Raw genomic sequence first — 22,257 nt, forward strand, 5'->3', positions numbered from 1 at the left:
TTCTCAATTTCTTATCTTTTTTAATATATTATTTTCATTTTTATTTATAATCTTTTTAAAATATATTTTTAAATAAGTCATCAATAGTTAAAAATAATTTTATATCCCAATATAAAATAACTATCATAAATATAAAAGAATTTATTTTATAATATTTTTATCCCAGACTTTCATTATAACATAATTTTATAATAAAAATATTTATTTATTATAATTTTAATCATATAAAATAAATTATTATTAGGTGTAAATATACGTGATAAAATACTACTAAAATTAATTTTTCTTTATTTATATTCTCTAGTTTTATTATTTTGATTTAATTTCCTTTATTTATATTATTTTATTATTTTTAAAAAAAAATTCTTAAAAAAACACAAAAAGAAAGAAAAGAAAAAAAATAAGTTAAGAATTCTGTTTAGGAGACCCGAATTCTTAACTTTGTTTTTAATTTTTTTTAAAAATCACAGTATAAATTTGTCAAATTTGTATGATAAATAATAAAATTATATATATATATATATATATATATATATATATATATATATATATATATATATATATATATATTTCTTATTTATTGTATGTTTGTGTGAAAAAATCAATAGTATACTATTTAATACACTCTTCTGAATAAAAGTCAAACGTTAAGTTTATATAAGTTAAGGAAAATTACTCTCCCCACAAATGATATTATTTGTATATGGTCAGCAATCGAACCCTTATATACTGTTATATACATAAAGGATTTAATTTATTAATCACTTATGTCCTATGCGTAATATTTTAATTTAGTTTAAGAAAAATAAGAATGAGAAGATATCATAAAAATTTAGTGTAATATATTTTTGTGATGCTTTTTTTTATAAAATTATTTTGTGATGCTGCAACTGGTAACAAATGTTTAAATTATATTCTAATAATATATTATTAGTTTAAATGATACTGAGTTTGAATCGTTTGTAGATAAAAGAAATAATAGGAACTTAGAAAGGAAGATTGAGTTTGAATATTTTGTAGATAAAAGAAATAATAGGAACTTGAAAAGGAAGATTATGTTGAAGATAATCAATCAATTCTCTCATGAAAATCAGTTCTCTCAGCTCAAAAAATATTTCATATCAATAAGAAAAAAGTTCAAGAAATATTTTATATCAATATCATAATATAATAAAAGAAAAAAGTTATATTTTGTCATTTTGTGGAAAAATTTGTTCCCATGATATATTCAATCAATTAATAAAAGTGACTTAACATTGAGTGTTTATTTGTTTTTATTTTAATAAAACTAATTTGAATTCATTAAATGTTATCAAACTAAGCATTTAAATTAATTTTAATTATATTTTTTTTTATTAAAACGCATGCCAATTATACATAAAATTAATTATAAATACTAATCAAATAAGGCCAAAGCCAACTGCAATTTTAAGTTTTAACGGGACAAGAGTTCTAAAATATTTTTTAAAAGGTAACTGCAGTCTGCAGGAAGAGTTCTAATTTTGTAAGTTGTAAGAAATTAATTTCAGGAAACTCATGGTAACTTTTATTATTTAGATTATAACTTTACAAATATCTTTCAGATTAACCTTTCCTCTGCAAAGATATTTTTTCATATAAAACATTACATAAATTTGTAATTTATGCTAACTTATAATGCATTCTTCGGTTTTTTGCGCACTGTTTCATGTTTTTATTAATTCCTCACAAAATGTTACTAGAATTGCTCGCTCTGGGCATATATATTTGCGTTATGTGGTTGAAGAAAATGTATTCGACCCTTATTGGATGAGTTCATCAACCTTCTTCAAAAAATAATGACATTGGTAATTCTATTTTTTCACATTCTAAACCATATATACATGTACCAAGAGATCTTTCCTACTTATTATATTCATACTCATACCATATCCAACCTGTTGCATGCATTCAATCATTCTCGTCTAATTTTCAACTCAAGTTCATTTGGAAATAAACAGCTTTTAAAATTTAAAATGCAATTATAAACACCATTTTACCACATTATCTTCATCCTTTAACAATACAGTATTTAACAGTTCTTGCTCTTGGTTATTCACCCAGTTTCCATTTAATTCTTCCTCTTCAGCGCCTTCCCAAACAGATAGCACAGCAAAAACATAAAACCAGCAGTTGACCTAAGTCATTCCTAGATTTTCCAAGTATATAAAAAAAATGGAACCAATAATAACCTTTTAAAATTAAAATCTCAACTTAGATATAAAAATGTTGCACCATAGCAACAAATAAAAGAGAACTGATGGTTAACCTACTGCCAATTCCAGTCATAGCATGTTTCAATTTTTCAAAAGAAAAGACTATACCTATTCCTGATCAGTGATCACTACCAACCCACTAAAATCATAGCAATAACAACTAGAAATACTACAACTGTGCAAATTGCAGTGAAAGAAACATGAGAAACTTTAGAAGGTTGAATTCCATGCTCATAACTGACCCAAAAAGGGGGGTCTCAGAACAACCTCCCAAAAATCATCCAGTATTTCAGTTGGAAACAGCATTTTGTTTTTGTCCACTTGACCGGCCGCCTCTCCCTCTCCCTTGGTGATAACCTTCTCCATGACCACGACCCCTACCAGAAAACCCGCCACGGCTTACATAATCATTTCGACCGTATCCCCGACCCCCAACATAATTCCCACGACCCCTGAAAGAGTCATTTCGTAACCCACCCCTACCAGGTGGGATCCTAGGTCTTCCAGTACCATTAATGCCACTGCCAACTGAAAGAGAACAAACAGAATTGTCAACTATCATCGAGCTCTTAATATAGATGCAGTTGATTCTCTCTCTTTTTGTTCTGTTGAATGAATGACAACAATTTTATTTGTAATAGTTAACTTCAAATTACCTCGGGTAGTGGTTCTCTTTATCTCGACTACAGCTTGACGCCCCCCAATAGGAACAGGTGAAGCCTGAGAAAGTAAACTAACTGTCTTAAATAATGAACAAAGATCTGAAGATTTTCATATCAATAAGTAACAAATGAGGAAATCATATACAAAACAAAGACAACTTCAGGCATAATATAGAATTATGTATATCATGATGTGGCAATACAAATTACAACCAGACTGTTTTACTAGGCTGGAAGATCATTCAGCGTTCAATTTCATTGAGGAATTGGCTAAAAAACAGTGGACCAGGGCTAACTTGCCCATCGCCCAAAAATTAAAAAATACGCACAAGAGGAATTGGCATTTTATGAGAAAAAGTGCAAATGATAGAACAAGACTCCCAACCTCCAATGGCTTGGGAAGGTCAGATGCACACAAGTGGAGAGGCTATGTCTGTCTACAACTAGAATGATGACTAAGGTCACAAGGCAGAAAGCCTTGTCATGGTGCCAAGGCTAACCCTCTAAATCATAAAAAAAATAAATGATTTCAGTCGTAAAGATAAAACATTAAGTCTACAAAATCAAATAAATTCAGTGTGTGGAAATTAAAGAGTTTCATTCAAGTCAGGAGTTATACCTATTCTATAAATACATAGGGAAGATCATAAAAATAACATCAATAATTAAAGAACAGGTTTGATTTCCTTTAAATAATGCCTTCTGATTTATTGTGAATAAAAACAATAATCCCTGGGAGTGCTTTTCCCCTTAAATGAATCCAACTGGCGTGACTTGGATTAGTTGGAGCCCAACATGCCTTATGGATAACAAGAGCCTCAATATCAAACCAAAAAATAATTATAGATATACAGGGTAAAATATATTTTATCTCCCTAAACCCAAGATTAATCCCCCTAGATATCCAGTGAAAATGTTAGTTTCATAGTTGAGAGTTAAAACAATATTTTTTTCTTGTTTCATGTGCCTTGTGATTGAAGAATGAGCAGAAGTACCAAATTTGGTTAAGTCATTCCTAAATCTGCATAAAAAATTCAAAATAAACTGAAGCAGCTAAATTTATCAGAAGGCATGGCTAAAAGCCACAAGTTGCAACTGTCAAAATAGCTTCAAAGCTTGCTCAATTGGAAGTTAAGTAAGGATCCATTCTAGGTAGCTGACACTCATCTATGTTAGTCTACTGTGTGGTCGGCTAGGAAGCACATGTCTAACACTAGTACAACAACTACCTTTGAAGTTTCAGTGCTGGCTGAGTAATGATTGTTGTAACTTCTGGTGAGGTAGGATATCTTCTTTTGCTCAAAGTAATTAATGAAAGGAAGTAATGGAAAGGGAAGATGGGAAGGAACCAAGATTGGAAATACAGCCACAGTAATTTTGAATAAAATGGATAGTACTTGATGAACAGTAATATTTTATTTAATATTTACTGTCATATCCCTCCCTAAAGTAAAGAGAATTCATTAAGTGAAGGGAAGAAAAGATAACAAACAGAATACTAAATTGTGTAAAACATGAAACAACTCAAAAGTAGCAGAAGGGGAAAGCAAATAAGATGAATTCATCAGCTTAACATCAGGAGAACTTCAGTTTGGACATTTTACACCCACCCCTCTCTCTGGAATAATAGTATGAATGTCAAATTCAGTTTGTACTGAGAATTCAAAACAGCACCAACCTCTTACAGTTTAGGCATTAAACTTGAACTTTAAAGACTTCACGAATTTTATTTCAGCACAAAATGATTGGATTGTCATTTTGTTTTAATTTCTAATTTAATGGATCCATAAATTAAGAGTACCTTAGGTTTTCCCTAGATATGTACTGTCCAACAATTGTCTAAACTATCATGCATTTTTCAATTTCTTTTACTCTTCAACAAAATAAAAAAAATGTTTCTGGTTTTATTTGTTATGCACATGTGGTTCTTTACACTCAAGAAAATATCATTTTATTATTCATAACATTTTTTGCAAATACTAAATCCAAATTCCAATAGTAGACAAATGAATTAGAAGACACAGCAAAGCACATGAAGATGGAAAAAACCCTGAGAACACTAAACCAATATATTACTAGACAGTACTAGCATAGGGCAGATTGATCTGTTATTGTTTTAAAGAATACGTTTACTGAAGTTAAAATAAGGGATACAACTTATTGAAGTACCTCAAGCAAGTGCAGTACAGAAACTACCACCAGCTAGATGTAGAAGTAATGCACTACCTATAATATGAGTCAGCTATAAAGGAGCTGAGTAGGCTTACAGCTAGATGCAGGGATGGTTGAGGTTTGTGTCAATAGAAGACTTTATGTAAACAAGAGAATATGTTTAAGTTTCAAGTGATAATTTTTTTTTATAATTTTCTATATATAATTCTTATGCCAAATCATTACCATCTATTTAAAACAGTGACAGAATTATAAATTATATATACAACAGCATCCAACTTGAAATTACTCCCAAATTAGCAAGCAGCTTAGACAGAATAAATAGAATTAACTAGCATGATTAAAAGCCAAAACTCTAGAAATCTAAGCTATCCACTGATGAGGACTATACCTGAATTGCACTATTCATGGAATTTAGAGATAGGAACTCAACAAAGCCAAAACAGTATCCCTGCTGCTGTGATGACAAATAAAGTGTTTCCAACAAAACTTCATTAGGACTGAAGAAAAAGCAAAAGGGTAATTTGAATGCTTTGTTGACCTAATAATCACCTTATTATTTCTGACTTGGATGCCTCCTGGCTTGATGGGCCCAAATTTCTTAAACTCCAGTTCCAACTGAGCAACCGTCACATTTAAAGGCAAATTTCGAATGTATATGGAGTGACCCTCAACTGTTGGAAGAATTTGTTTATTAGAAGCACAAATATATTTAAGAAAAATATTTGGCTGAGTGGCAAGCAGCCAACTTAATGACTTAACAAAATTAAATGAGAAGTTGCTTTAAAATTCATTTTCTCCTGACTTTGAAACACAAAACCAAAGCATGACATATGTGAAAATTGAAACAAAGAACATGTACCTTCCTCATGAGCATCACTACTTTCAGGGTTGCTAACACTTTCCAAAGCTGCTTCAGGCACTTCAGTAGATTCTACTGACTCAACTACCTTGCTCTCAGTTTTGTTAGGCCCAGACTTTAGTGTATTAGTAGGCACATAGACTTTAGTTGGAACTGAACTCCCTTTTTGGACTTTCACCTACAACAAATCAAATAAGCTTCGAAAATTGAATAACAACAGTGCTTGTAAGTGAAAGATTTGTAGCAATACTCACAATTGATGCATAAGACTTCTTTGGAGCATCGTCTTGAGCTGATGAAGCCAGTTCTGTGGCCTGAGAATCATCATTACCATTTGACTGAAAATGTGATTCTACATTGCCTTCATTCTCAACAGGTATCTGTCTCTCATGATTATTAGATAGCTCATAAGCATTCTCAGCAACAGTTTGACCTTTGTTCACATGAGAATTTGTGGGCTCTGGTGCACAAGAATCAGCAACATGACTGGGTTCTGTAAAGAAAGGAGAACAGCATGAATGCAGCTCCTGAATAAACTTTGAAAGAGAAGATACAATTTTTTGAATTATAATCTTGCCTAGTTCTGGTGTTACTGTAACAGCAGCTGAATCACCATCTCCAGTAACTGGAGGCAGTTCTGATGGTTCATGGTCTTCTACATACCTAAAAACATCATTCAGAACAAAATAGCCATTGTCTTGTGGAGCAAGAAAGAATGACTGTGCAAATTTTCTTCTCAAGTTATCCTTGCCAGTCAAGCATCCAGTCACCAACACAGTCACTCCTTCCTTGTATGATTTTTGAGCATCTGCAGTCTTTATCTCTGCTTTAAATTCCTTGAAATTTAGTGAAAGAATCTTCTCATTAATGCCCTGTACCATAAACCCTTAGACTTAGAGATGAGCAGAAAGCCTGAGATATATCTATTAAAAATTAAAATTTACAAAAGCACAATAAAATCTAAATGGATAATGTTTCATCCTACTCAACTTTATAAAACACAGGGAAACAGAAGTATAACCCATCAGCTGCATTAAGCATATAATATGAACATGAATGGGGTTCAAAAAAGAATTACCAGTGCATTAAAGTCCACTAGATAGTATGAGCATATAGCAGTTTTAACTAGTAATTCAATAGCAATGAATTATTATAGATATCATAAGGTGGCATCACTTTACATTTTACAATGTTTCTTCTCTGTAAATAAGGCATAAGAGGAAACATCTTTAGAAAATCAAAGGAAGCTATACAGGCACCAGTTTTGTATAAGGAAAATTACTTTCATGGTTGTAACTGATGTCATCACACCACTGGAATCAGGACGGCTTATCACACTAGAGTCCTGGTAAAACCGATAGACCGAACCTGGTGAATGGTGAAGAATATGGTAATACTGCTCAACAAATGCATTACCAACAACTTGGGCACTGGGAGTTGTTGGAGGAGTAGCTGTTTGCAAGGCCATCTGTCCAAAACCAGTTGATCAATATTTGAAACGCAAGAACATTTAGATACACATAAAAGTGTAAAAACTAGGCATCTATTTCCATTTAGATCTAAATGATCTCCCTTAGAGATTTGCTTTTGGACAGAACATACATTTGATCCAAGTAGTTGATCTCACCTAGAGAGAAAGGGCTTTTGTAATTTTGTGGTTATTGCTGTTGAGAACAGGATGAGTTCTTTTCAAGAAACATTATCCATATCTTCAAAGTTCAAATATGTATTAATAATAAAAAAACACCAAGCTAGGCTAGGCATAACATCTTTAAGATCACCATATCAAGATATTCATTACCACAGAGAGGTGTAAAAGAGATATGAGCCATATAATTTCTGTAGGTGCATACAATCAATATTCATACATTATTTTTGTAGGACATGTAGGCACAATGAGATGAGACAAGGCAGGCAAGGCAGGGAGAAGTATTAGAAGATGGAGCCTACCTTAGCAGACAACTACTAGCTAGAATAAAGCTGAGGGGATTTGAACACTAGAAGCGGTCCTTAAGAGCCTCTTAATTTGACCAAGTTGGAGGTATCAACAATTCAACATAGTTAAACTAGTTGCTAATCCAAGACTTGTTTATGCTTCATTAACTGACCATGATCATTAATTTTCAATTTTATGACCACTTGAAAAACTAATAGAAACAAGTAACACATAATGTACATATAATCTATAAACAGTGTTCCATACAATACTGAATGCAAGAAAAGGAATGGTTAATGATGCAGACACATAACACAGACGGAAATTGGTTTTGACTAATCATGAATAAAAAAAAAGTTAAAAAAATAAAATAACTAGTGTCCACTCCCCCGCGAGAGAAACTTGTGAGAAACTAAGAGAGACAGAATATAACTAAGAGAGAAGGCAACATAGTAAACGACAACAAAGCAACCCACATTCTCAAAATTAAGTGAGATCATCTTAATTTATCATATAACCAAACACATACACTCCAACGAAAAACAATAATCAAAACGCCTAAGTTGTATTAACGTACTAGCCTCAAGCACATTACCCCAGACCCAATGAGAAACAAAAACCTCAAATCTAAACCCTAAACCGAACTCACACCACGAAACAAACAACACCCATTTGAGCTCAACGCCCCCAGAAACCGAATCAATAATTACCCACAACGAAAAATCCAAACTTGGACGCAAAGAACAGAACTTCACAAACAAAAACACTTCACTTCAATATCCAAGTTGCCACAAAGGCCGTCAAATCAATAATGTCTGGCCCATACGATGCCATTGTCGGAACTCTTAACGTAAGACGGGCATTGCCCGCCCATTTGCGAAGATTAAGGAACTGGTTAAAAGGGAAGAGAAAAAAAAGTGTTGAAATTGTGGAAAACGATGGAGACTCATTTGCGAAGAGAGTGAGAAGAGAGAATGTGGAAAACGTACCTGGGAAGGGTGTGATTGCGAAGATGCTGAGAGATAGCACAGTGAGAGGGTAGGATTGTGAAGTGCAGAGGGAAAGAGACCAACGGGAACAGTTTGCGCACGAAAAAAGGGAGTGTGCGAAAGCTACCTGTGTCTGTGATCAGTGAAACGCTTAACTCACTGTGAAGTTATCATTTGGGTCCGGTTCATGCACGTACGGTTCGTGAGGTTCACCACTCAGGAAACTGCCAACAACGCAACTTAGATTTGACTTGACTTTTGAGGTTAACTCTCACGCACGTCCGCAAATCACCGCATAACTCTGTTCAGTGTTTACACAAGTCCTATAATCTAATGTAGCTTGTTTGGATTAAAGTCTACACGCTTAAATTAAACTTAAGTTAGGAGTTTGTAAAAGTAATTTGATTATTGTATTTACAAAATTAAATTTTACGGAGATTCAATGTATAAATGTATTTTATAAGTAACTAAATACTTTAATCGTCCCTAATTATAATTATAAGATATAGTTAATTAATTTATATTTATTAAAAAATTCATTAATTTAATTATTAACATTAAATTTATTAATAATTATAATAGTTTTTTTAATTTACTCATCTTTTTCAATCTTCATAGAAAGAAATAATATATAATATTTTAATTAAAAAATAACTAATGTACAACACACATAAAACGAAGTTTTATAATAATAATAATAAAAATGTTAACTATATCTTTAAAATATGAATAATATTACAAAATTAAGTTTACTCTCCCAGGGTAATTAAAATCTAAAAGTACTTTTTAAACTATTAACCTTAAATGTCCCCGATCCTAGTACTTATAATATACAAAGTACTTTCCTTAAAAAAATATTAAAAGAATTTTTATATTGTTATTTTAAATAATTTTTATAGTGATTTTTTTATGAAATAATATAACAAAACTTATATTAGTAAAATATTAAAAATAAAGTTAAATTCTTAGTAGTAAACCACCCACGTTGCAACCTTCAAACATTTTTAATTTTTAATTTTTGTTATAGAAAATCATTCACTCCAATGTAAATGATATTTTATAAAAATAAAAATTAAAATAATTTGTAGTATAATTTTATGAATTAATTAAGATATTAGTCTTGCATTATAACGAATAAGTATGTAGTTCATATGATTAAAATTTATAATAAGATCACATGATATTATTAAACCTAGTATACATGATACAATATTTAGTTATGCTGAAGGGACACTTAGCGCATCCAAATTGAATACTCTCACTGTCATGCATGCATCCAAATCGAACACCCTCTTCAATCACATATTCGCATATGTCGGACAGTACAACTCGACCCTCAACATGTGTGAACGACGGGTACCATTTGGTCGTGTTTATCACCAATAAACCCACTTAAGGATAATTACTTGATTAGAAGTATCTAAGCATGATTAGGAGGTATTTTATACAACTGGTATACAACTAGTAATCAGGACATGCAAGCCCATAGACTTCAGACCTAACAAGGTTAGTATAAAAATGGGTGAACCCCCTAGGTGAGAGGATTGATTTTCATTCTCTCAAATACTCACTATACCTTTAATAACTGTGATGATATTATTAAACCTAGTATACAAGATATAATATTTAGTTATGTTGAAAGGACACCTAACGCACCCAAATTGAATACTCTCACCGCCATGCATGCATCCAAACCGAACACCCCCTTCAATCACATATCCGCATATGCCGGACAATACAACTCGACCCTCAACACGTGCGAACGACGGTTACCATTTGGTCGTGTTTATCACCAATAAACCCACTTAAGGATAATTACTTGATTAGAAGTATCTAAGCATGATTAAGAGGTATTTTATACAATTGGTAATCAGGACGTGCAAGCCCATAGACTTTAGACCTAACAAGGTTAGTACAAAAATGGGTGAACTCCCTTGGTGGGAGGATTGATTTTCATTCTCTAAAATATTCACTATATACCTTTAATAACTCTTAGTCGAACCTTCACTTGAGTGTTGGAGTGTATTTTACAAGTACCCCTCCTCGCTCTTTCGAACACTCACACACCCGAGACTTTGGCAAGGAACCCCAAGCAGAAGATCCTTCAGCATAGTAGACCCTTCAGTACAGTAGAAGACCCTTCGGCAGAAGGACATGAGTCATGTTCATTTGTGACAAGAACATTTTGGCGCCCACCATGGGGCTGTGTAAGATATATCCCTAACCTAAGAGTTCATAAAAATAACAAGAACTGATACAAGCATAGCAACGATGGAGTAACTAACTAATCACCATAATGTAGACGTTCACATAGAAGATCAGAGCGACTTGTCTTCAGTAGTTAGGAGACTACAGGTTTAGGTCTCCGAGATGCAAAAACACCATGTCGAAGAAATTGCTGCCCTTCAATGCGAGAACGCTAATTTCCAGGAGGCACATAGGTCCCAACAACCTGCGGCTAACCCGCCAGAAGGAAGGGAGGCTGAATCAACCACAGTCAGCTTACCTAGAGCCATTAATTTGAGTGTGTGTTTGGTCGTTATTCCCTCATCCTTCAACACTTTAGGAAGACAATTATCGCAATTCAAGGACCCCTTCATCCTTATCATCATGGAGGTGACTTTTCTTTCCAATTGGAAGAATTTGACTATTGAAAAGTACAATGACACCATAGACCCAGATGAGCAGTTGGATGTGTACATTACCCAGGTGAGTTTGTACACCACGGATGATGCGATCCTCTGTCGGGTATTCCCGACATCACTGAAGGGGTAGACCCTTCATCGATTTACACGACTACCCTCAACTCCATGGAATCGTTCAACACCTTGGTCGCTAGTTTTGGAAGACAGTTTGCCACTAGTCAGCCTCACCACCTAACCTCTATGGCCCTCATCAACATACGGTAGGAAAAGAAAGAGCCATTGTGAACATTCATGAAACATTTTAGAAAGGTTGCATTGAATATCCGAAACTTGGACCCAGTAGTGGCTATGAACCACTTGATAACGACGTTACGACCGGGACCTCTCGTGAACAACCTTTGTAAGAAACTGACATCTGATCTTGATGAGCTGCGAGTAAGAGCGGCTAAGTATATGCAGATGGAGGAGTTGGCTGAGTACCAAAACTAGGTGTGGGTCGATGTCGTGTCGACCAGAAAAGATAATGATAAACCCAACTCTAACAAGGCCTATGACGACGAGAGGAGAGATCAATCACTGTGAGAGTCACGTTTTACCTAGTATACTCTTCTTACCACCAATAGATCCCATATCATGGACCAGGCCTTAGTTGTCAACATTTTGACCAAGCCCAAGAGAGCCAACACCCCACCAAAAGACGACTACTCAAAATGTTATCGGTATCACCGCAACCGCAACCATTCAACAGAGGAACGCAATGCCTTGAAGGACAAGATGGAGGAGCTTATTAAGCTTGGCCATCTAAAGAATTTCATTCACAAGTCACGGTCATACAGGCCTGAGAGAAGGAACAGACCTGAGTTTAGTCGAGGGAGAGACCAATAACATGTAGGCCGGTCAAAAAAGCAGAGGAGTTGGAGCCGAAGCCACTTGAGGGAGAGGGAAAAGATACCCTTTGACCAATCGAGGCGGGTTATAAACACAATAGCCCGAGGTTTCTCTAGGGGTGGGGCCATCGCTTCCGCACGAAAAAGGCACCTTCGGCAAGTCCGGTTTGTCAACATGATCTTCCGACACCGAGTACTTAACATGCCACCCATAACCTTCACAACAGATAACTTCCAGGTAATTGACTTGGTATAGGACGACCCAATGATTATTAGTGTTGAAATAGCCAACTACATTGCCAAGAAGACCTTAATAGATCAAGGAAGGTCGATTGGCATCTTGTTTTAGAGCACCTTCAACTAGATGGATATACCTGAGTTCGAGATCCTCTCACACAATAATCCCCTGTTTGGCTTTGTTGGGGAACAAGTAGGGATGAAGGGCTACTACATTTGACTCTACTCCAAGTTCAAGCATGAGGGGCCACTACGGTTGAAGATACAGTATGTGATAGTATACGCTTACACGTCGTACAACATACTCCTCGGTTGTCCCTCACTCAATGCCCTCGGTGCAGTTGTTTCAACACCTTATCTCATGATGAAGTTCTCGTCGAATGCCATGACCATTATAATAGTGCATGCTAACCAAAGGATGACCAGAGAATGCTACATGGCCAGCCTCAAGTCATGCCCCCACTCAAAGGAGGCAGCCCCAAAACCTATCCACTGTGTGGAGGCTAGGACGAAAGCCAAGGAGGTAGAAGGCCTAGAGCTTGACCCCAGAACTAATGATGAGAACCGAGTGATCCTAGTGGAGGAGACATCCACTTTCCAGCTCGAGCTTAAGAAAGGACATGTCACTCAGTTGGGGAACTAGCTACTCGAGAACACGTTTTTTATCATTCATGAAAAAAGATATTTCTTCTAACATTCATGAATCAGAGAAAATTCAAATTAAACTTATGATTCAAAGTAACTTCATGAATCAGAGAAAATTCAAATTAAGAAATACTACACTTATGATTCATTGTCAAGTTCCCAAAATGGAGGACTTGCCCAAAAACCTTTAAAACTTTTTGATCACCCAACTATTAAACTTTTTGTGTGTAAAAGAAACTTCATTAAATATGATTTCCCAATTCCCACTTAAACTAAGAAACAACGAAAAGAATAGAAACATCAACACAACAAAGCTACCTCTGCTTGTCTACTAAAGAAAGTCCTTAAAACACAAGCAATGAGCACCACATTGATATCATAAAATTCTCAATAACTAATTTACTGTTTCAATAGAATAGTATTAGAAGATACTAATTTTACAATAGATCGATTTCCAAACTCTAAACCAGTGTGATTCCAATTGAAAAACCAGTTTTCTAGTAAGGGAAGAGGAGCTCCCTTTTAGAAATATTGTTATCCTTTTTCTTTAATCCTTGTTTTCTTTTTTTAATTTATTTTTTGTATTTGCTAATCAGGAAGATTATGATATTAACAGAAGTAGTACAAGTCACAGAAATTCCAGCTACGGAACAGTTCTTTCCATCACAACAAACCTAACATTAAAGTTCCACTTGGTAGTAGATGGATACTGAGCAAATCACTCACCTTTGAGAGGATACAATGACCTAGCCACCTATTACAGTCAACATAATTTAAATGAACTGAAGCATTGTATACCTGAAAATAGGTATTGCTAAAATTAGAAATAACAAATTAGAAAAGATCAATGATATGTACCAAAAATAAATTGTTACTTACAGGAAACGGGACATATTTTATGGGAAACTTAGAAGGAAGATCTGTCCATGTAAATGATTTTTCTACATATGTCCAGAACTCTGCAGTAACATAACGGCCATGATGGATTAAAATGAAAAGGGCAATAATACAATTGGTACACTAAAAAAAATCACATGCATAAATGGGCTATATTTTGGTTCGGGAACAGGACACTGCTAGATGGTGGGACTAGGACCCAACTATAAAATCGTCAACTCAACTATGTATTTTAATTGATTCAGTCCATTACTTCATTTTTCCTTCCATAAGAATTGAAACGGTCTATTGTTACCCAAAACATTAGCTGCAGTTACTTGTTCTATAATATGTTTATCTTCTGACTTATACATGGACTGGCCTTGAATTTATATAACCCATTCCTATTTGAAATGCATCTCTAAGTTCTTCATATCCTAGCTTTTTATTTATCTACTTCAGTTTTGGCTTGTTGCAGTGTAGCTTATTCAGAGTTGTCAAATCTTTTCTTTGACAAAGTGCTACTTTTAATTTATCATAATAAGTTTTTCTGACTTTTATGGATGGGCCTTGAAGTCATATCTTTCCTTTTAGAAATTCATCTCTAGATGCATCATATTCTGACTTTTATGGATGGCCTTGAAGTTATGTCTTTCTTTTTAGAAATGCATCATATCCTTGCTTTCAATTTCTTCAGATTTTGGTCTAGACCTATTAGCATTGGCTCTTATTATTCCTAATAGTATTTTAACATGTTCTTATAACACATTTTATGCCCACATTCTTGCAAACAGATATATCCATTCCACTAACAGAACAGGACAGGCTAAGCAGAGGAGCACTCAAATTAGGGGTCCCGCAATTTTGGCATTTTGAAGTCCTAAGTCCATAGAAATTTTTATGCATGCACAAACTCAAAGGTAAACAAATCAAAGGTACAGAAGCAACTTCTTGTTTTCTTTTCCTGTAAGTGGTTATTGAGAAAAGCAGTTTTATTATACGGAAATAAGTTTTGGTAAGTAAGAAGGAAAACTCAATCAAATTTGGAAAACTCTGAACACGGATTAATTACAAGTAATGGACACACTGGTGGTAAAATTAAAAAATAAATACCTAATAGTTATCACAAACCACACTAAAACTTTAGGAAAGAAAGTAGAAAACGAAACACATAGCAAAGTGAAAGAGAGACAAAAAAAGAAAGCTTACAAGATGAGAAGGGTTCAGTTTGGCCAAATACGTTTCACCAGAGTCACGAGAGGCTAGGGTGGGGCCGGCGCGGAAGGGTGAGTGACGAAGAGCATACCTCGGGGTGACCTGAGTGACGAAGGGGTAAGTGTGTGGTAAAAAGAGCTTCATAATTACAAAAGTACCACCGTGTATTATACCACAACGATTTAGGACGACCGATGTGGTAAGTGTGTGGTAAAAAGAGCTTTTTTTAGTAGTAATGAGACTCTGCAAGCCACTAAATTTATTTGGTGGAACTTGTAGAATTGACACCAATTTTAGAAGAGTAATGGGTTGACCATGGTCGTGGATTATGTCTGGTATGACAAGCTCAACGATACATTTAAGAAACAGAGTCTACATGGGCATACAAGTGTCTGTATAAGAGAAATTGACCTTGAAGGATCTCACTTGCTTTAAGGCCATTATTTAGCCATATAATTGAATGTGAATTTGGTTTTGTGTTTTGTGGTGTTTCAGAATTTGTTGTCCTTTATATAAACTCTCAACAAGCTAATTGATTATATTCTAAATGAAATGTATATGTATATCTGACCATTCTAAATGCAATCAATGTTAAAGAATGTTAATTAGTGCTCAACTTGAGTGAATGTAATTATCTTTTCTACTTATTTAGAGGGCAGGGAGGTTGATATTTTGACCAAAATGAGTGATTTTGGAGAAGTTATTATTGATATGGGTGATTCAATAAAGTATTAATTTGTCATCGGTAATTTTTGTTATATCAAATTTGAGTGGTGTGAGTCAAAGTGACGTCACTAGTTTATTATTTGTTATTTAGTGGGTAGCGTCATCTTGTTGCATGTCACTTTCAAGTGACTTGTCAGAACAGATGACGATGTCACGCCACCATGTTTCATGTTACATAGGAGGTGTCACTCTTCAAGTTGTCTCCTTCTTTGTATATTTTTTATTACATAAGATATGTCAGTCAACTTTGTGTCACCTAGGTGATTTTATATTTTTGTTTATTGATATTTTGGTAGTTCTTTTTTTTTTTTAATATCTTTTTTGCATTATTATTTGTTCATATTTTATTAGGAAAATGTAGTAGAAAAATATTTGTTCGCTTTTATTGGTTAATTTTTTTTAATTTATTATGAAATTTGTTGTTTTCTATGTTTTAGTAATATTTTATTTTTTTATGCTTTAGAAAGAAGTAGGGATCTTGTTTTTATTTTCTTTAGTAAGTTGTTATTATTTTAAGAAAATGTATTAGAAAATAATATAGTTGATATTATATTTGTGTATTTTTTTTATGTTTTGCTAGCCCCTTTTTTAGTTGTATTGTATGTTGTAGAAATTTAAAAAATTATAATAGAGATTATTATTTTTAATTTTGTCTACCGTTACGATTTATATTTTAGAATTTGTTTATGTTTAAATACTTTAATGTTTTATTAATTTTTTTAGTTGTTAGTGAGTTTTAGAAATAAAAAAATGTATGATGTAGGAAATTTTTTAGTATTTTTACTGTTTATTTTTTATATTGTTATTGTATTTTATTTTTTAAATTTGATTAAAATGCAATATATACTTTAGTTGATTTTATATTTTACTTTATTTATATTTTGGTAGCTCATGTTTGTTTTATCTTTTTTTCAATTTTATTTGTTGATATTTTATTAGGAAAGTGTAGTAGTAAAATATTTGTTTTTTTTATTGGTTAGTTTTTTTAAAATTTATTAGGTGCCACTTGGGTGACAAATTGTTGATTGGCACTAGGCATGACAATAGGGTCCGAACCTGCGAGACTTGCCCTAGACTCACTTCGATTTTGACAAGGAAAATCCAAGTTGACCGAGGTCGGGGTCGGATTCGGGTTTTTCTCGATAGTCAAAGTCGAATTCAGGGTTGAGGATGAAATTATTAATACCCGATCCGAACTCGTCCCTAAATTCATCCCGCTGATAATTAATTTACAAAAAATATCATTATATATATATATACATATATAACACACTAAAACATGAAAATATTGGATTTGATTTTATGCTAGTGTTGGATTGGATTTTATGTTGTCATGTACAATCTAAAAATATGTTACGATTGCTATTTAAAATTATATTTTTTTATAGGATTTTATAAGCATGTCAGGGCGGGGCGGGACGGGGGAAACCCAACTTCATTGGGGCGGAGATGGAGTAAATCTACACTCCTATTGGGTTTTGGGGGCGGGGACAGGGAAAATGGGGAATTGGGGACGAGGGTGGGATAAGCAAAACTCGGCCTCGACCCGTCCCGTTGCCATGCCTATTTGACACTAGTTGGGTGGCACAAAGAGTTGACTCGAGCCTCTTGTGTAGTAAAAAAAAAAAAAGTAAAGGAGACAACTTGTAGAATGATCAATGTCTCTCATGTAACATGAAACATGGTGACATCATCTGTTCTTCTAACAAACCACCTGAAGGGATAATATAGAATGAGATATCACTCACTAAATGACAACTAACAAATTAGTGGTGTTACTTTGACTCACATCACATAAATCTGATGTGACAAAAATCACTCATGATAGATAAATACTTCGTTAAATGACTGATATCAAATAACTTCTCCAAAATCACCCAATTTTAGTCAAAAATCCGAGTTTGATATATGAATAAATTAGAGAGTTTATATAACTTTTTTAGTATTTTTTAAAGAGATAACTTTTGTTGAGGTATTAGAAAACGTTTGGACGTACGGGGAATGGAAAGGGAATATTAAGGGAGTGTTTGGTTTGATTGTTTTCTGTTTTCATTTTCATTGGAAATAGAAAATGGTGATGGAAATGCGTTTGGTTGGATTTTTAAAAACATTTCCCGTGAAAATATTTTCTCAAACGAACCAAAAACTGAAAACAATAAAATCTCATTTTTTAGTGTTTTCGGTTGAAACTAGGAACCTCATTTTGGGTAAAATGAAAACGCGATGGCAAGAAATGTAATTTTAAGCAAATCTAAAAATATATTTCCTTTTGAAAACACATTTTCAGTGTTTTTATTTCTTGAAAACAGAAAACAAGAAGTAAAACAAAACATGTTTTCAGAATTCTAATCTTTTGAAAATGAAAATACAAACCAAACACATCCTAAGTTACTTCGATACCCAATACTCTTTATTATAAAGAAAAAAATGTCTTTTAGGGTATGTTTTAGAAATTGATTTTTGGATTAATTGTTTTAGATATTGATTTAAAACAATTATTGGTGAGCAAATCTAAACTGCTAATATCTAGCTAGCTAGTAGTGACATTTTACAAATCTAACATGAATCCTTGCAATGCAAGAGAAAAAAAAAATGCATAATGGAAATCATAAATTAATCATACTTCTCTAACATTATCTTTCATTCTCACTTATTATTTGATTTTCAGGTAGTTTTTCCGGAAGCCTTATTATTAAATGATTATTTTCATATTATGCTATTTATTTCAATCATTTAACTATTTACCATATTTATTTTATTATTCTAGCATATACTTCAAGATATTGATAATGTTGAGTAATAGGTTTATTTTATTTTTAATAATATAATAATTGAAAATAAAAATGTAATTAAAATAATTGATCTATAAACAAATAAAAATCTATAAATAAAGAAAAAGTTACAAGCATTTAAAATTAATTAAAAACAAATTATAGATACCCAAAATATATTTTATCAACATAATAAAATTGAAATTTATATTAAAATATCACATAAATATTTTTATTCATATTATTTTATATTTTCAACTATTTTAATATATAATTTTATCAAACACTTATAATTTAATAAAATAATTTTTTACTTTCGGTTTTCAGCTTTAAGCCAAGACGAACACAAAGATAACTTTTATTTTATTGATAACATGCAAATTAACTACTAAATGGAATATTGCAGCGTCAGTATTCAAGGATAGATCTCAATAAGAGACAAATATCCTGTGAAGGGAGATATTTTGTAGCTTTGGAACCCTGCTTCCATGAAGAGTTTCTTCCAATCTTCTTCTTTTCTCTCTTTTCCATTAATAATACATGCCATGTGTACATCCATAAGGAGCTTTAGTTCAGTAACTTGGCGCTCATCTTTGTTTTCGTTTATCACAGTATCTATGACAACTACTTTTCCTGTTTTGCTTTCACCTGAAATAGCTTCTTTACAATTTTCTAATATCTTCATGCAATCGTTGTCATTCCAATTATGTAAAACCAACTGCAAAAAATGGAGGATTAGAAATTTGTTAATAACTTATGTTAGGTTGATCGATCCAGACATTTTTGTAGATTTAGGACAAAACAATAAACAAAATCTCTTATATATAAGTATTTTAAAATGTAAATATATATATATCACATTAAAAATACATACGATGTTATTAATTAAAAATGATATATTTTATTTTATTAAATAAATAACATAATTTTAATAAATTTTTAAAAAATATCTATTTTTTATTCACTTTACTCCTATTATGGCCTCTTATTAACAAAAATATCATTGTTTCAGAAGAATGCTTAAATATCTCTTTTTTATTAATGTATTAAATTTTAATTTTATTTTTTTAATTTGAATTTTGGTTATTGGTTTAGAAATAACCTTATGTCCACGCATTATTATAGGCCTGTTACATGTTGGTATATTAAGTTAGAATTGATTTAACATAAATTTACTGTAGCTGTGAACAAGTTTAGAAAATCTTTGTTTGCACATGCATGCATATACCTTAAGCAGAACTGCATCAGCCTTGGGGATGCATTTAAACATGTCCCCACCAACAAATGTCAAATTGTTGCTTCCTGACAAATTTTCCACAACATTTGGACGTTCCAACACCATGCATTTCAGCTTAGGAAAAGCCTCACAGATAATCTTTGCTGTGATTCCAGTTCCACCACCAACATCCACAATGGATTCCAGTCCCTCAAAGACCCAATTGCAATCTCTAAACGCCAAGTTCAACATCTGAGAATCACAAGCCATTGCCTCATTGAATGACTTGTTATATGCAGGGTCTTTATTGATAAAGTCCCAGAAAGGTGTTCCTAAGGAGACCTCAAATACTGTGAGATCTTCCTCATGAACCCACCTCTTCAACTGGTTCCATGCACCTTGACAATTTGGTTCAAGAAAATACTCAACCATTGGAGCTAAACTAAGCTCACTGCTTTTGACAAGTAACTCTGAAGCAGCAGTGAGAGCATATGCTTCTATGTTGTCATGGATTCTTACTATCTCAAAGAATCCATTGTGTGCTAGATAACGCATGAGGCTCTGCACCTGACGAGTTTTAGTTGGTGGGACTTGTAGAATTGACACCAACTCTGAAAAAGTAATGGGTTGGCCATGGCTATGGCTGTGGATTATGTCGGGTATGTCAAGCTCAACCATCCATTTTAGACACTTAGAATCTATGAAGCCAAGCAAATGTTTGTACAAGAGAGCTTGACCTTGAAAAATCTCACTTGCTTTACGGCCATTGTTTAATGAAGAAGCCATAATAGCAAACAAATTTATGTTTTGTACGGTGTTTCAGAATTCGATTTGGTTCGCTTTATATAACACTACAACTACCACCTAGTGTTGACTAGTCTAAATGAAACATGCCATACATAGATTATAACTATGCTACGCACCACAAATCAAATGAACAAAAAGTCAAAAAGTTTGGAGGCTAAAGCTTTCTACAGCCCAAAAGTACATGCACTGTCTGTGATATTGCACTCCAATTAATATACTCCTTAACTTTGTTATCAAATATATGTAATAAAAGTCTATTATTTTTTATTTTAAATATAATAAAAGTCTATAATATTATTTTTTAAGCTTGATATTAAATTTTCATAAAAGATAATTTAATACAAATATTTATTTTTAATTATAAATAACATAATTTAATAAAATTTATTAATTTTTTAAATAAATGTGAAGTATATTTTTTTTTTACTATTATCGAGAGCGAAAGAAATATATGTTTTTGTTGAATTAGGACTGTTGACTGACTAATGAAAATGAAATGTAAATATAATGCAGTTTGGTATATTGTCCAGCTGGGAACGTATAGAAGAAGTAAGCATGCATGGCTGGATTATTTCACAGAAAGAGACGCATCAATAATTCAATTTTATTAGTCCAACTTTGTGGCCGCTGTTCAATAGTCGTGTATATTTACGCTCCCTACACTTCATTTTCATTATTCAGTCCGCAGTCGTAGTTCAACCAAAATATATATTAATTGGCGTGGGATCACATAATGCATCTGCTTAGCTAAGCGGTGGTTGAAAACTTGAAGCTTAGCCAACAATTTAAATAAGAAATTGATTTTTAAACTTTCAACTTAAAATTAATTTTTTTTAAAATATAATTTATTATTAAATTCATCATCGAATAGTAATAAATTATTAATTTAAGTGATATTCAACTCAATCATCTTCAACAAGACTTTACATTCGAACCTTATGAATGAAAAAAAAAAAATATTATGAGGAAAGATTAATCGAATTCTTCCACAAAATTTAACTACCAACAAAATCAATAAATATTTGATACTAATAACATCATAACAAAAACAAAATTTATTACCGGATCACACTCATGCATCAAAATTTTAAGAAAACGTTTGGACGCGGAATGAATTTAAAGGGAATATTTTAACTTTGAAGTGATACGTTATTTGGTACCAAAATATATATTCGTTATAAGAAAAAGTATCTTTTAGTGAGAAAAAATCGAATACTAAATTAATTAGTTATCCAATTAGATGTTGACTTTAAATAATTATTGAATCATTGGTGAGCAATTCTAAACTGCAAATTTCTAGTAGTAACTTTTCACAAATCTAACATGAATCCTTGAAGAGAAAAAAATGCATAATGGAAATCAAACATCTCCCAATAA

At 32.7% G+C, this 22,257-nt stretch overlaps 2 protein-coding genes across 8 annotated transcripts; both read right to left on the reverse strand.

Annotated features, from left to right (window-relative positions):
• Positions 1–2,185: 2,185 nt before the first annotated feature.
• Positions 2,186–15,811, reverse strand: LOC114422718 (putative G3BP-like protein). Of its 7 annotated transcripts, none has more exons than XM_028389212.1 (11): positions 15,355–15,811; positions 14,149–14,228; positions 13,996–14,067; positions 7,213–7,398; positions 6,508–6,802; positions 6,185–6,423; positions 5,931–6,108; positions 5,621–5,742; positions 5,460–5,522; positions 2,891–2,954; positions 2,186–2,762 (listed from the first exon to the last, which is right to left on the reverse strand). In XM_028389212.1, exons 4-11 carry the CDS (start codon positions 7,396–7,398, stop codon positions 2,524–2,526), a joined length of 1,386 nt encoding a protein of 461 aa, XP_028245013.1. In that variant the 5' UTR covers positions 13,996–14,067; positions 14,149–14,228; positions 15,355–15,811; the 3' UTR covers positions 2,186–2,523. The 7 variants fall into 7 exon arrangements, with proteins under 7 accessions (XP_028245013.1, XP_028245006.1, XP_028245007.1 ...); XM_028389205.1 differs by having other exon boundaries at positions 5,460–5,525; positions 15,355–15,808; XM_028389206.1 differs by lacking the exon at positions 15,355–15,811 and adding an exon at positions 15,259–15,277 and having other exon boundaries at positions 5,460–5,525.
• A 3,386-nt stretch (positions 15,812–19,197) lies between these two features.
• Positions 19,198–20,908, reverse strand: LOC114422719 (flavonoid 4'-O-methyltransferase). The gene is made up of 2 exons (XM_028389213.1): positions 20,086–20,908; positions 19,198–19,575 (listed from the first exon to the last, which is right to left on the reverse strand). Exons 1-2 carry the CDS (start codon positions 20,857–20,859, stop codon positions 19,273–19,275), a joined length of 1,077 nt encoding a protein of 358 aa, XP_028245014.1. The 5' UTR covers positions 20,860–20,908; the 3' UTR covers positions 19,198–19,272.
• Between the last annotated feature and the right edge of the window lie 1,349 nt (positions 20,909–22,257).

This window comes from Glycine soja, chromosome 8, assembly GCF_004193775.1.
Source record: "Glycine soja cultivar W05 chromosome 8, ASM419377v2, whole genome shotgun sequence".
Lineage (NCBI taxonomy): Eukaryota > Viridiplantae > Streptophyta > Magnoliopsida > Fabales > Fabaceae > Glycine > Glycine soja.

What these genes read in the sequence shown, in the direction of transcription:
- LOC114422718 (XM_028389205.1), bottom strand. Translation starts at nt 7,398, where the DNA reads ATGGCCTTGCAAACAGCTACTCCTCCAACAACTCCCAGTGCCCAAGTT. An exon ending in TACAGTAACACCAGAACTAG is followed by an intron (nt 6,424 to 6,507) that starts GCAAGATTATAA and finishes CTTTCTTTACAG; the next exon opens with AACCCAGTCATGTTGCTGAT. An exon ending in TAGTGATGCTCATGAGGAAG is followed by an intron (nt 5,743 to 5,930) that starts GTACATGTTCTT and finishes TTCTTCCAACAG; the next exon opens with TTGAGGGTCACTCCATATAC.
- LOC114422719 (XM_028389213.1), bottom strand. Translation starts at nt 20,859, where the DNA reads ATGGCTTCTTCATTAAACAATGGCCGTAAAGCAAGTGAGATTTTTCAA. An exon ending in CTGATGCAGTTCTGCTTAAG is followed by an intron (nt 19,576 to 20,085) that starts GTATATGCATGC and finishes CATTTTTTGCAG; the next exon opens with TTGGTTTTACATAATTGGAA.